At 54.6% G+C, this 15,020-nt stretch overlaps 1 protein-coding gene across 6 annotated transcripts in view; it reads right to left on the bottom strand.

The window, feature by feature from the left end:
* Positions 1 to 14,998, bottom strand: part of USP35 (ubiquitin specific peptidase 35) — an 82,995-nt gene extending 67,997 nt beyond the window's left edge. For all 6 annotated transcript variants that reach the window (XR_009215519.1, XM_058446261.1, XM_032167020.2 and 3 more), the window contains exons 1-6: positions 14,680 to 14,998; positions 6,915 to 7,597; positions 5,765 to 5,897; positions 4,093 to 4,222; positions 3,583 to 3,684; positions 3,014 to 3,172 (exon numbers count right to left, since the gene is read on the bottom strand). Coding sequence is in view for 5 of the 6 variants with exons in the window: in XM_058446261.1 (XP_058302244.1) it covers positions 3,014 to 3,172; positions 3,583 to 3,684; positions 4,093 to 4,222; positions 5,765 to 5,897; positions 6,915 to 7,587 (1,197 nt within the window). In the remaining variant the exon portion in view is untranslated. The remainder of the gene's footprint in view (positions 1 to 3,013; positions 3,173 to 3,582; positions 3,685 to 4,092; positions 4,223 to 5,764; positions 5,898 to 6,914; positions 7,598 to 14,679) is intronic.
* Positions 14,999 to 15,020: the final 22 nt, after the last annotated feature.

Here is a 15,020-nt window from a genome sequence, read left to right as displayed (position 1 = left end):
CAGTACTTTGGGAGGCTGAGGTGGGTGGATCACGAGATCAGAACATCGAGACCATCCTGGCTAACACGGTGAAACCCCATCTCTACTAAAAATACAAAAAATTAGCCAGGCATGGTGGTGGGTGCCTGTAGTCCCAGCTACTCTGGCGTGAGGCTGAGGCAGGAGAATGGAGTGAGGCTGAGGCAGGAGAATGGCGTGAACCTGGGAGGCAGAGCTTGCAATGAGCTGAGATCACGCCACTGCACTCCAGCCTGGGCGACAGAGCAAGACTCCGTCTCAAAAAAAAAAAAAATATGTAATATTAAAACATGTAAACATGTTTATAATTACAACATACATATTTGAGTCTTTGAGATAAAGTGGGGTTGTAGACAAACTCAGAGCTCATGTCAGGCTACTTTGGGTGAGTTCCCCTCTCTGACATCAAGTACTTGGGTGGAAACGTTCGAGAAGCCCAGATCTAGCCGAGTGGTGCAACCTAGTTTTCAAGGCACTGCTCTGCTGATTTTTCTGATCTCCCTTCCCCCTCACGCACTACCACCAAACTAACCTCACACATTCCCACTTCCATGCCTCTCCCTCCGATGCCTCCAGAGTGTCCTTTTCCAGTCCCCGTCCAGTGAGATCAAACTCCTGTATCCCTTTCTCTATGAAGCTTCCCAGGATCTTCTCAAGGCGTGGGGTCCTTGAGAAGGACTGTATCATCTTATAAAGCCTAACTCCCTGCCCCTACTGGTACAGGTATGTGCAGACTCCCCTTGTCCCCTGGATCAGACAATCCGTGGGCCCCTACTGTGCAAAGCCTGCATCTCACTCATCATGGGTTTTCCTCAGTGCCCAGGGCAGGGTCCCTCCTCTCTGCCTGTACCTTCATTAACAGCATTCTCCTACGGTGCTGCTCAAACAATAACCCACTCATTTGCTCACAGACATCCACTAGGCACAAAGATCAAAAGGACAGGGTTCCTGCCCACAGGAGCTCACAGTCTAGCAGGAAACAGACAGACCCAGCCACAGAATCTCCAAGCTTTCCTCCTTCCTCCCTTTCGATGTAGAAAGCCTTGGGCAACACATCTGACACAGGAAAGTCCTCCTCATCCACCTCCACTGTCGGGGGCTCATGACCTATCATGGCAGCCCCTTCCATTGTAAGTCAGCTCTGATTATCAAAAAGTCCTCTCTCGTGTTAAGTTTGAAAAACTGAGAAGATCCAAGTAAATAACGGAAGTTTTGTTTGTTGTATCTACCAACTGTCATTCATGCAGGATTGTTCCTTTGTGTGTTTTATAATTTTGGGACTATAAAGTCATTTTCAGTAGAACTTTACCTTTATGGCCTGATTTATGTCTTTCTACCACGTTACCCTTGGGTACTACAAGTTTATGACTACTTTTAATGTGGGGAAGGGCCACAACCCCCAAAATGATATGAATTTGAACCCCTGAATCCACATGAGAGCAGGCCACCAATTACATTTTTCCCCCAATCCAGAGACCAGACCATGTGCATATTTTTTCCTAGACCATTCTTTTGCTAATGTTACAACCTTTCTTGGGTCCTGGCTTTTAGTGGGCTTCTTAGTGCTAACTCCCTGCTGGGGATGGGCCCTAAGTCTGACCTCCTGTCCCTACCAACCCAAGCCCCTTTGTGACTGAGATTGGCCATCTCAGCCACGCACCTGCCTCACCCCAGAGGAAAAAGAGCATTGTTTCTCACCTACCACTCTGAAATTCAGTTCTCTCTTCCTTTTTGGCCCCTGGGGACTCCCCCTTACTTTCTTGCAAGCTCAGCTATGTACTTAAAGTGATGTTTGTTGCATTTTAACAAGCATTTCTAGCTGTTTTGTAGCAGGACACTTTTCAGGTTATCTCGTCTGCTGTGCTGCAGATGTGAAAATCAGATCAAAGGTTCCGCAAGGGCCACCTACCTAGACCCCCTTCACCCCACCTAACCTGCCTTCTCTATCAGGCAATGGGAAAGGGCTCTGCCATCCAGACTCCAGCTACATGTCTCACTACCTCTGTGACTTTGCACAAGTCACCAAACTTCTCCAAGTCTCCCTTTCCTCATCTATGAGATTGAAATGAACCATATCATCTTTGTAGGTTTCTTGTGAGCATCGGAAGACAAAACATACAGGAAAACAATGTCAAGTGTAGCAGTAGCCACAGATGTCAGTCATTGTCAGATCCTAGCAACCTGTCAAGCCCAGCTTGATGAGGCCTCTAAGAAACTCTTTCTTCTTAGAGGCCTCATCTGTCTTCTCTAACTGGAGAAGATCTTTCCTTCCTCTGGTTTCTCACTGCTCTCAAGCTAAACCTTGTAGACATTTTCAAAAGCTGCTCCGACCAGAGTTTCTTGTATCCAAGTCTGTCACCCTCACTAGGCTGCGATCCCCTCAATGAAGGAGACTCCATTTGCTTCATGCCCATGCCCTCAGTTCCCAGCCTAGCCTTGGTGCAGAGCAGGACATCAGTAAAGGCATGTGAACGACTGTAAATTATCCCTGGTCTGGAGTGCTCACAGTCTGGCAAGGGAGGCAGACAGACAGTGACAACATGTGACAGAGGGATGTACCAAGACTGTGGGAGCCCAGCGAGGCCCTAGCCCAGCCTGGTGGAGGGCACGGGAGTACTGAGAGTGATCAGGAAAAGCATCCTGAGGGAAGTAACACTAGAACAGAGACTTACAAGGTAAGCAGGAGCTGTCCAGGCAGAGCAGAGAAAGAGAAAGTGTTTTAATTTCCACACTACACTGACAGAGAAGGGTTTACGGTTAGAGAGCACAGTGTGTGCAAAAGCCCAGAGCAGCCATGAGGCAGCCCCGCCCACTTGGGGAACGTGGGTGGCTCAGTGTGTGCCTGAGGCACATGATGGACCTGCGGAGGTGATGGGAGACAGCCAGGCACCAAACGACGGGGACTGCCACCAAGCCATGGTATGGCCCATGGGAAGGCCCACACTGGTACCTTTGTCAGAGTGGGGCAAGGCCCAAGTAGGGGACTGTCACTCACCTTGATGGCCTCCATGACAGGCTCATACAGATCCGGGAAGCCCGGGAACCGGAACACCATGCAGTGGACCAGCTCCGCCAGCTGCTCCAGGCAGCTGGTCCCCGAGTTCGAGTCCTCCTTGACCAGAGAAGCCACCATGCGGGGGATGTGAGGGAGGAGCTGTGGGTGCAGAGCTGGGTCAGGATCAGCACCAACCCACCCGAGACACGGAGCTCTGGTCCCTGCTGACAGCACGCAGCACTCTCCGAGGTAGGGAGGCTTGCCCACCTGACCACTGTCCCCTGACCCAGATGGGGCTCTGAGCTCTGCAGGCAGGTGACTCCTTTTCCCAACAATATGATCTAAGACACCCTGCCTCAGTTTCTTCATCTGCGAAATAGGATGACTACTCCTCGCCTCACAGCCAAAGGGAGGCCAGAGCCCACGATCCAGCTGCTTGGCCTCAGCCAAGTGACCTGACCCAAGAGCCCAGGGGCAGCAGGCAGGACCCTTACCAGGGGCAGCAGGCAGGACCCTTACCAGGGGCAGCAGGCAGGGGCCTTACCAGGGGCAGCAGGCAGGGCCCTTACCAGGTGGAAGGCTTCGTGGGAGTGCTGGAAGGTCAGGAGCATGTACTTGAGCACAGACAAGGCAGCTCCCCGGACGATGGGGTACAGCAGCTTAGAGAAAACCTAGAAGAGAGTCCTTGGTCAGGAGTCCCCGGGCTTGAGCTGCTGAGGCCAAGTGCAATCACAGGCCTGAGAGGGGGCTCAGAGACACCCTAGAGTTCAAACCCATGCAGAGGGATAAACACCAAGGTGCTCACAGACCCAGATGGACAGACAGATGGTGAGATGGACAGCAAGATAGATTTCTGAGGAATGGATGGACAGACCAAAAGTCACACACACATACTTGGATGAGTAGTCAGGGAAACTAATGGGGAGAATCTGAGGCCCAGAGAGGGGCAGTGAATTCGCCCAAGTCACACAGCGAGCTTGGTGCGGAGGCCCAATGCTCTGACCTCCCAGACCTGCACCGCCCCTGGCAAGAGCCTGGTGCAAAAGGCTGTAAGTCTGGGCTAGGACAGGGGCACCAACCTTCTCAATTTTGGTGAGCGAAACCTCGATCAAGATGCTGAACTTCTTAACAGCGGCCAGGCCCTTCAGCAGTGCAATGATCCACTTGTCAATGTTCTTCCCCAGGGGCCAGGACACCCAGTCAATCATCCTGGTGAAGGGAGTGACAGTGACACAGGGACAAGGGACACCCAAAATGCTGGGGTGAGGGCAGCCCAGGGGCCATTCGTAATGTCCTGGGTTCCCACATTGACTCACGCCCGCAAAGGGCAGCCCCGGGGTCTGTGGGCTGAACCAGACATGGCTGGGAAATGCACGGGCCCAGCATAGCCACCTGCCAGACACTGAGGCTCCCAGCCCACCAGGAAGGGAGCCAGGCCCTCTCGGCACCCCAAGCCTCGCCCCTCCACACTGGGCTGCAGCGCCAGAACAAGGCTTTCAGCTGCTTCTGCCTGGAAGGGCACTGCCCCTGGGCCAGAAGCTCTGGCTCCAGAAAGTCCTTGCTGTGTGACCCAGAGCAAGCCACTTCCCCGCTCTGGGCCTCAGTTTCTTCCTCTGTAAAATGGGGATAATACCTCCCTCAGAGGGTTCTTGTATGGATTAAAGGAGATAACAGCAGCTAACACTTAGGTCGTATTCACCACTGAGCAGGATATTCCATCAGCTTTACATGTATCAGCCCTTCTGGACCCCACAACACAGCCTGCCTGTGTGGGCTGAGCACACAGCTGCCATGCAGTCAGTGCTCAGGAAAACAGCCTAGACTCGGCGGACTATGCTAGAAAGGGACAGAGCCATGAGAGCAAAGTCATAACAATGATGATAACGGCATCTCCCACAGCACAGTTCTAGACACATTACGTGTATTATCTTGTTTTACCCAATTTAATCCTCACAACAACCCTAGATGATGGGTTTGATTATACTCCATTTTACAGTTGAGGAAACTCAAACAGAGAGGTTGAGTAACTTGTCCAAAGTCACACGGGCAAGAAGTAGTAGAGGCGCAATTTGACCTCCAGCAACTTACCTCAAGAGCCCACACTCTTACCCACTAAAGGCAAGGAATCCAGGAAGGCCCTATGGAGACGGTGGATCTGCACACGGGATGGAAAGAATGGCAGAGGGAGGCATGCCAGGTGGACGGGGTCTGCATAGGCAAAGGCCTGCAGGGAGGAGGGGAGCGGCATATTCTGGGACAACTGGACAGGCAGGTGCGTCTAGATCACAGGGAGGAGGACGTTCAGATGAGGTGGGGGATATGCAAAGACTCTGTGAGCTGAAAAGCACCCAAACTCTGCTTCTCATGTTTGCCCCACTCAGAAAGCACCTCGTGAAGCACTCTCACCCTCTTACCCAACCCCAAGGACGCCTGACAGCTTCTTACGCCACCACCCACCTCTGCTTTCACAGAGGGGGAAACTGAGGCTGAGAGCTCACTGGCATGTCCAGGGTCACACTGCTGGTACCTGGCCTGACAGCATCACTAGGGCAGGCTCTCTGTGTCCCCCACATCCAGCCCCAGGCAAGGCACAGAGCAGGTCTCAAGAAAGGATGGATGATGGAACACACATGAGGGCCTGGGCCCTCTGACTCCAAATCTAGCCCAGCGTCCCACCCAGGAGAAGGTGCTTCTGAGAGGAAGAGAGGGAGGGGCCCCAGCCCTGATCATGCCTCAGCCTCAGCGTCCCACCTGCTAATGGCAGTCAGCATCTGCGAGTCTGTCACACTGTCATCATTGCTGAGGTTCCGGACAACACCATCCATGAGCTCCAATGGGAGGTGCTGGACCACGCTGGCCAGGGCGCTAGATGGTGGCTCCTCCTCTGGAACAGGGGACAGGGCTGAGCTTAGCAGGGAGGCAGGCCCCTCCCTTCTCCCAGCACACCATGCCCTGCAGGAGCCAACAAACCGGGCTGGGCCTCTAGGAAGAGCACAGCAGAGACCACCTCCTCTCCTATAGCAAGCAAAGTCTCTGGTTCCACCTAAACTCACTCAACAAACCTTCACTAGCACAGCCTTGGGGCTATTCCTGTGCTGGGCACAGACGAAGCACTGATCAACAGTGGGTGTAAGGGCAAGGCCTTTAGAAGGGGAAACGCTGGCGCTAGAGAAGGTGGGAGGGCTGTGTGGACTGGAGGAAGGAGATACTCCAAGTGGAGCCACACAGAGGCCTAGATGAGAAAGAGCATTTCCTTCTCAAAGTCTGTTGTCCTCAAATCTTCACCCTGCCAGGTGCATTCCCTTCCCTTCCCCTGGAGAGCCTCATCACCAGGGAAGGCACACATCTGCTTTCACTCACTTGCACTGCAGTCTAAGTTCCACTGTTGTCAATGGAGGATCAAGATTTTACGTTTCTGAGTCTGCATAGCAGATTCCATCACCTCTCCAGACCCTCACCTCTGCCTGCCCAGGGAACCTTGCCCCTGCTGCCAGGTGCCACCAATCTGTCAACTCCTGGCTCTAAAGTGATAGCTTCTATCAAACTCACCTGACCCGAAGACCATAATGACCCCCCCCTCCCCCGCCCCCGCCCCAAATCCTGTGGCTTCCTCAACTTCCCGTTCCTCCCTCTGGCCAGGCTGACCCGTATCCTTCTCACACCAGCGTGCTCCTCCCTGCGTTTCCAACACCCACTGCAGGAGAGGACCCACAGCAGGTGCTCTAGACAGTTGTGCCACCTATATGAAGGCAGGCTGCAGCCCTCCACCTGAGCATTCGCCGCCTGGCACGCTCGTGCCACACGGGCGCCCGCATGCAGAAATCCACACGTACAGCCACCTGCCCAAGCGCCCACCCAGGACCTCTGCATGCCCGCGCTCCTGCCCCGGCCGCACACGCACCTGTGCAGGAGATGACTGCGAACAGCTCTTTGAGGCAGGGCAGGATGGCGGCGGGCTGTGCGCGCCACAGCTGTGCCAGGAGCCCGCTCACCTGCTGGGCCTGCTCCAGGAACTCCACGGCGCCCTCCTCGCCTTCGGCTGGGCAGCGGAAGCGGCCGAGGCAACGCACCAGCTGCTGGCAGAAGAGCAGGCGGTGGGGTCCGTCGGGCACACAGCGCGGGTGGCGAGCCAGCAGCCGTGCCACCTGCGCGCAGGCCGCGGGCCCCGGGCGCTCGCACACCGTGCGCAGCACCTCGCGCCGCAGCAGCGCGAACACCTCGTCGGCCGCAGGCCCCTCGGGCAGCAGCTGCAGACCCAGCTGCACGCAGGCAAGCGCGCGGGGGCCCGGGGGGCCGGCGCCACCCTGCAGCAGGCGCAGCACGCGGCGCGCGCTGAAGAACTCGGCGAAGACGTCGGGGTGGTGGCGGCCGGCCACGTGCAGCAGCTGGCAGCCCACGCGGCGCGGCAGCTCCTCCGCGCCGCCCACGTAGAGGCGCGCGCCCAGCGCCAGCAGCGCCAGGCACTGCTCACGCTCCAGCGGCTGCCGCGCCGCCTCCAGTACGCGCCGAACCAGCCCCTGCTTCACGCTGACCGGGTATGACGACGTCACCACCGCCTCCAAGATCTTGTCCATGGCGCCCGCGCTGCGGAGGACAGGGAGCGAGGTCACAGCCCGACAACCGCGGGGCTCAAGAGTTCTCAGTGCAGTCCCCGAGTGCTGAGACTTAGGGCAAGCAACTCAAACTTTCTGGGCCTCAGTTTTCTCATCTGTGAAATGGGGCAAGGGCGTCATTTCACTGCGAGCTATCCTGATGAAGTAAAGCACAACACTTGGCACATAATAAACGCCAGGGGCCTGCGTGATGGCTCACACCTGTAATCCCAGCATTTTGGGAGGCCCAAGCAGCAGGATCCCTGGAGCCCAGGAGTTCAAGACCAGCCTCAGCAACAGCGAGGCCCGTCTCTACAAAAAATACAAACATTACCCAGGAGTGGTGACACACACCTGTAATGCCAGCTACTCTGGAGGCTGAAGTGGGAGGCTCGCTTGGGCCTGGGAGTTCGAGGCTGCAGCGAGTGGAGATCATCCCACTGCACTCCAGCCTGAGCAACAGAGACCCTGTCTCAAAATAAATTAACCCCAGGGACTTGTAGCTATGGTTGCTAAGCGCCTTTAATCGCACAAAGGCTACGTGAGCCTCCTCCCCATCCTTACCCCTTTGCTCCTCTCTCCCCAGACCTCCCTGGTGACCCTGTCCACTCTCAAGGCAGGTAAGAGCAGGATCTAGAAGCTGCTGTCCAGAGTCTCAGCCAAGTCATGTCCATGGGGGAGATGAGATGGGGCACACACAAAAAATCACACCTCTGTGGAGAAAGGGCGAGAGGCCCCAAGGGAGAACCGACAGAGGTCCCAGAATGCCTCACACTCTTTCTGCCTCAAGTCCCTGCTCCTTCCCCTACTCCTCGGCTAGACTCCACTTCATGTGTGTGCTGTGCCTTCTGCCTGACACGTCCTTATCTCCTGAGGCCCCCACGACCACCATGCTCTCACACAACCAAGCAAGCGTCTTTTCCTTCAAATCCTATCTAAAGCACCTGTCCTCAGTGAGACTAGCCCTGGTCCTCCAGGCCGGAATCCATCCCCCACCCTTAATTCCTACAATCACCTGTGGCCTCTTCCATTACAGCTGGAATCAGTTAGTGCTGGCATGGTATGGGTCCCAGTCCCCTCCACCGAAGCATAGCATCTCATCTCCGTGCTCCAGCTCTGCACACCTAGGGGTCTGCCTGCCTCAGCCCACACCAGCCTGTCACCCTTGGCTCACCATGTGCCCTCTGCCCCTGGGCCTTTGTGTATGCTCTTCCCTCCCCCTGCAGACCTCAGCTGAAAGTCACTTCATCAAGGAAGCCTCACCTGATCTCCCTGCCTGGGTCAATCTCTCTTATTAAAAATTAGAACATCTTGTCTTTCTCCTTCGTAGCACTTGTCATTATTTCTTGATTGGGGTCGGCCTCCCCTCCAATGCTGTATATGGTTCTTGAGGGCAGCTTCAGGTTTTATTCACCACAGTATCCCCAGCACCTAGCACAGTGCCCAGCACACAGGCATTTGCTGGATGAGCAAATGCAGGGTACAGTGTGAGTTATCTCTACCTTACTCCTCTGAGCCATAATAGCCTTCCTTCTGCCCTTCTCCTTCACCTGGCCTGTTTCCTGAAGCCTTTGTCCCACACCAACCCACTTTGAGCCCTCTCATGCAGGTTCACATGGGCACAGCTTGCTCTTTTAACATCTAACACTTAATGCCTCTCCTGGAGCGCAGAACCATTTCTTTGCTTTGATGTATGACCCCAATCTAGGCAGGATCTGATATAGGACTCAGCACACAGTAGGTGTTTAAACTTATGGGCTCAGTAAAAACTACTCTTATGCCTGAGAACTGGAGCTAGAGTGTGGACAAGCCTTAAATTTCTGGGATAATAAGCTGGAAAGTTTTATTCAGAATCACAGATATTCTGAAACCCCAACTATGTACTAGACCCAGTGAGCTCCCTGCTCTGTTCTAGTTCTCAGCTGTGACCTAACCTCCATTGCTACACGTTATGATGCAAAGGGCCCATTTGTTTAAATATCTGTCTCTCTCACCAGGCCGAGCTCCACCAGGAAAGGGCCAGGGCTTATTAGTCTGTGGCTAGCATCTCTCATGCCAAGAGTGTGTGCCTCTTAAGAGTTCACTGTTGGTTACAGGTTGTAACCATGGCAGACATCAGTGGTTCCCAAATCCTGGCCTGGATGCCTCAGAAGCACCTGGGCACCTGCTACAAGTTCAGATGCGGCCGGGCGCGGTGGCTCACGCCTGTAGTCCCAACACTTTGGGAGGCCAAGGCAGGCAGATCGCTTGAGCCCAGGAGTTCAAGACCAGCCAGGGGTGGTGGCGAGCCCAGGAGGTCAAGGGTAAAGTAAGGCAAGATCATGCCACTGCACTCCAGCCTAAGTAATAGAGTGAGACCCTGTCTCAAAAAAAGAAAAGACAAAGTTCAGGGTCCACCCTAAGCTTCCTGAATGAGGAAATGAGGGAAATGATGTGTTCGATTCTGGGGTTTTTTGTTTTTTTTTTTTTTTTTGACTCTTTGAATGCGGCTCATCTGAGATACATTCTAGTTCCCATAAAGGTTACTTAGGCTCTCTGAGCTGGGCACAAGGACGTTCTCAGAAAATGTCAACTCCTGTTGCTTCAGAAGCAAAGTCCTTGCCTTGAAGGAGCTTCTAGTCTGATGGGGGAGGCAGAAATGTTTGTAAGGGTGGCCCTGCAAGGCATAATCTCAAAAGGCCTATAAAGTGTCTTCAAAAACTGGTCTCCCAGCTGGGCACAGTGGTTCGTGTCTGTAATCTTAGCACTCTGGGAGGCCGAGGTGGGCAGATGGCTTGAGCTCAGGAGGTTGAGACCAGCCTGGGCAACATGGCAAAACCCCATCTCTACAAAAAAAAAAAAAAAATTACATCAATTAGCCAGGCGCAGTGTCTCACACCTGCAGTCCCAGCTAGTTGGGGCTGAGACAGGAGGATCATCTGAGCTTGGGGGGCAAAGGTTGGAGTGAGCTGAGATCACGCCACTGCACTCCAGCCTAGGTGACAAAGTGAGTTCCTGTTTCAAAAAAGAAAAAAGAAAAAAAAATTTTTTTAACTCTCCCTTCAGCCCTGGTCCCCTTTCTAGGTAGTGCCTGTGACAAGGCAGTTGCTGTGGCCAACCTCCCTCACACAAACAGTCCATCCTCCCAGACCCCTGGGATGGCTAGTGGATTTCATATGCTTTCAACCCATGATGCCAAGAAATCCTGGTACTCAGGCAGCCAAGAAGAAACCCTAATCCATGAGGCATTGGCATCATGTGTGAAGCAAGAGGGCATGGGGGCAGGCAGAAATGGAGTTCTGGGGACAGGGAAGACTCCGGTAGTAGAAAGAGTACCAGAAAGAGTAGAAAGAGTATCAGACTAGGAATGAGGAGTCCTGCATTCTAGCCCTGACTCATTGTGTGACCCTCAGTAAATCATACCCATGAGCCTCTTTTCTGTAACATGGGAACAAATGCTATTAGACTGAACCACATGAAACCGAATGATCAAATGTTGGCAATTTCATGTTGTTCTACCTAATACCACATAAGCCTGGCAGCTGACAGTTCAAATAGAGCTGCTCCATGAGATCTCTGATCTCCAAGGCCAGCCGGCAGCCTCTGCTCAGTCTGTAGCCTGGCCACAGCAAGCAAGCCCTGCCCACCTGCCCCAACTCCCACGCAGGCAATCTGAGGACAGCTGTCACCATGGTCACCAGCAAACCCACTCAATATCTGGGATGCACTCACATAAAAGGGTTTTAGAGGCTTGCACCTCACCTGGCCCCATCAGGCCAGGGAAGGGAGGACAAGGCGAGCTATCCCACTGGCAGGAATGGGGAAAGTGAGGCTCAGAGAGGGAGAGGAACATGGCCTTGGCAAGGCAGGATTGGAACCTGCAATCTGCCTCCCTCAGGAGGGCTGGATTAGCCTGCTAATTAGCCTGCTAAGCCCTGGGTGAGGAGATGACCTGTCCATGCCGGCTTTGACTCAAGAGACAGCTGCCCCGTGCCAACCGCAGCAGCAAACAGCAGCCGTGTCCTCCCCCAGGAGAGCCTGCGTTAAAAGCAGAAGACACAGGTTTTCTGTTTCAAAGTCATCAGGTGACCTTGGGCGAGCTCTTGCCTGGCTTCTTAGCCTTCTCATCTAGAAAATGGGGACCATTCCAAGCCTGCCATTCACAGGGTTGAGACAAGGTATAAAAAAGATGAGGTCCTGGTTAACATGGTGAAACCCCATCTCTACTAAAAATACAAAAAATTAGCCGGGCGTGGTGGTGGGCGCCTGTAGTCCCAGCTACTCAGGAGGCTGAGGCAGGAGAATGGCGTGAACCCGGGAGGCGGAGCCTGCAGTGAGCCGAGATTGCGCCACTGCACTCCAGCCTGGGCAACAGAACGAGACTCCATCTCAAAACAAAAAATAAAAGATGAGGGCCGGGCTGTCATAAGTCTATTTTTGGGCCACCTGGCACTGATGGGAGACACAGACACTGTCAGGGAAAGGAGACAAGGAGACACGCACTGCTGATCCTGCTGATTCTCCAAGGCATTTGCTCCATTAGCCCTCGCTGCCACCTCGGTGTTCCCAGCCCCACCCAGGATCAGTCCCCTTGACTTCTTGCCTGGACTAGCGCAGTAGCCGCCTAACCCATCTCCCAATTCCCTCCCTCAATCCATCCTCCAACAGAGGCATGTGTCCTGGAGGAGAACAGAGTCCAGGCTTCAAGTCTAGCCCAGCCACCATGGAGGTAGGTGTTCTTTCACCTCTGTGATCCTCGGAATGCCCAAATAGAAGGTGACTACCTGCCCACCCCTTAGCCTTTCCCAGCCAGCGCTGCTGCTCCTCCCAAGCCCTTGCCTCATACCCCTCGCCCCACTGGCATGCCAGCCTGAGGGGCATCCCAGCAACACCAGCACACTCCAAGGCATGCAGTGAGCACTCAGGAAAATCCCAATCCCTCTGCCAAAAGGCCCAGATCCCTTCACCTGTTCCTCTCGGATGACCCTCAGCATTTCTGCTGAGTGTTGACTGATCTCTGCTCCTGCATAGTGGAGCCTGACTTACCTCCATCACCCCGAAGCACCCAGTGTGTGTGTGTATGTGTGTACACAACCATGCTCAGCCCCACTGCCACGCCCTCGGCCCCGCTCAGGCTTCATCATCCCTCCTCGGTCTCTCCAACCCACCCTGCAGCATCGTCAGATGGAGCTTATTACACGGTAAGCACCATTCCGTCCATGCCGCTTCTCAAAACGCTCAACACTCTCCAGCCCCTTGGACCCGGAATAAGGTCCAAACTCCTGAACTCCTGAGCCAGACATGCAAGCCCTTTCTGTGACACTCAGCTGATGTGGGGCAGGGGTGGAGATGAACTCAAACAACATTGTTCAGTGGAGACTCTACAGACATTGGAGCAGGGGGCTTTTTCCTGACTGCTACTCTGCACAATGTCCCCTCTACTGAAAAAGGGCCTCTCCCTCTTCTCTCCTGGAAAGTTCTGACTCACCCTTCAATGCCCAGCTCACATGCCCTCTCCTCTGGGAAGCCTTTCCTTTTCCCTCCACAATTCAAGTGTCTCAAGTTCTGGCCTCCAAGGCCCTCTTAGCTATTCTCATCCCTCTGCAGTGTAACTGGAGTCCATGTCTCTGTCTCCCACCAGGCTGGGACCTCCCTTGGCAGAGGTCCAATCCCTGTCTCTGAGCCCAGTGCCCAGTACAGAACCAAGGACTGAGGTGTCAGTGAAGGTGCGTCAAGCGAGTCATGAGAGACATGTGACAGCAAGATGAGAAAAAAACAAAGATGTGACCACAAAAGTACCTTCCAGAAACTGGCCTAACCTTTGGTCCAGTCACCGCCCCCTCCTTTGCCTAGGCCTGGTCTTGCATATCAAAAACCCTGAAAATCTTAAACATCAGTCAAGAAAGCCCCTACAGAGGTCACTGGACTGGACTGAGGCTTTAGCCATTCTAGAAATCGTTCAAACAACCAAAGCAAAAGAAAAAGCACAAAACAAAAAACCAAAACCAAAAAATAAAAATAAAAAAATCTGTTTCTGGTTAGCCTTCAGGTCAAAAGCTCACAGAATCTCCTATGACCTGAGAAGAAGGCTTCATGGTGTTAGTCAACCTCTCCCTGCTCCAGATCAGAGCAGCCCCTCCCAGCCCCTGCTCAGCACCTAAGAGCTGAGGAGCACATTTCCTCCCCTCTCCGACCCTGGAAGCCAGCCTCCCTCCTTTGACTCCCCTGGGAGCCAGAGCTGCCTGGGGGTACCAGGCTGCCCCTCCCGACACCAGGTGGTGCCCTCCATCTCTGGCCCCTCAGGTGTCTGAATGGCGGCATCTCTCTAGGTATTTTTTAACTGAACTTCTACCCAAGGCAACCCTGGGAAGAAGTGCTTCACCCTACTCCAGGAGGCCCATGTCTGGGCCACCAAACTGTCTCCTGGAAAGAAAAAGAAAAAAGGGTTTCACTGGTAAAAAGCAACTGCTCTTCCTCAAAGGATAAGGAGGAGAGAGAAGGCAAGAAAGCAGGAGCAGCTATTCCTCCTCAGGAACCCACCACACACACCTATCCCTGCGGGGCCACCCCTCACAAACCTGTGAGGGCCGCACTCCACCCCAAGCTTTCTGGAAGGAAGGGCACCAAGCTGACACATCAGGGTCTCCGGTTTGCAAGGGCCAGGGCCGTAAGAGGGGGTTGGGGAGGGTATCCCAGGGCCCAGCATACTGAGAATAGGAAAAGCCCATTCCAAGCAATGGTGGCCTCGGGCCCCCCAGTTTGTGCCACCTCCCTCCCTCTAGTGCACCCGCGCCCAGCCCACGCTTGAGCTGGAGGGCCCCACGAAAAGCCAGCGAGCGAATGTACTGGGTACTGGGTGCGAATGCCCTCTTACCCGAAAGGGGAGGGAGCAGGATCACTTCGACATACAATTGATGAAGGGAGTGGTTTAATGCCCAGAGAGGAGTAGCTACTCGCCCAAGGTCACACAGTGAGGCCCAGGATGCACCCAGATCTCCCGACTTCCAGCCCTGGGCTCGCAAGTCCAGGGTTCTCGAAACGCCAGGGTGCAGACACCGCCCCCCAAAGCCAGACACACGCCCCCAACCCCCTTACCTCCCGGACCCCGGTGGGCCAGAGCCGGCTGCTGGGCGGGGCGCTCAGGCCGGGCAGAACGAGGCTGGGCCGGGCTAGGTCAGGGCTGTTCCTCTGCTCCCCCCCAGGGTGGGGACGCCCTCAGCCAGGTCCCAGACGGAAGAGATGCTGCTTCCACTGCAAAATCCAGTCTTCCCACCCCGCCTGGCACAAGCCTCTATGTATCCAGGGAGCCCGACTCTGCGGCGCGGCCCCGCAGCTGCGGGACGAAGCATGGGGAGGGGCGAGGTGCGTGAAATGGGGCGGAGCCGGAGCGGGGGGCCACCCCGCCAGCTGCCACTCTGACCGCGTCCCCTTTAAGG

The sequence above is a fragment of the Hylobates moloch genome, unplaced genomic scaffold (genome assembly GCF_009828535.3).
Source record: "Hylobates moloch isolate HMO894 unplaced genomic scaffold, HMol_V3 SCAFFOLD_11, whole genome shotgun sequence".
Classification (NCBI taxonomy): Eukaryota; Metazoa; Chordata; class Mammalia; order Primates; family Hylobatidae; genus Hylobates; species Hylobates moloch.
The sequence above is the reverse complement of the archived record's forward strand: the minus strand, read 5'-3'. Positions and strand labels throughout refer to the sequence as shown.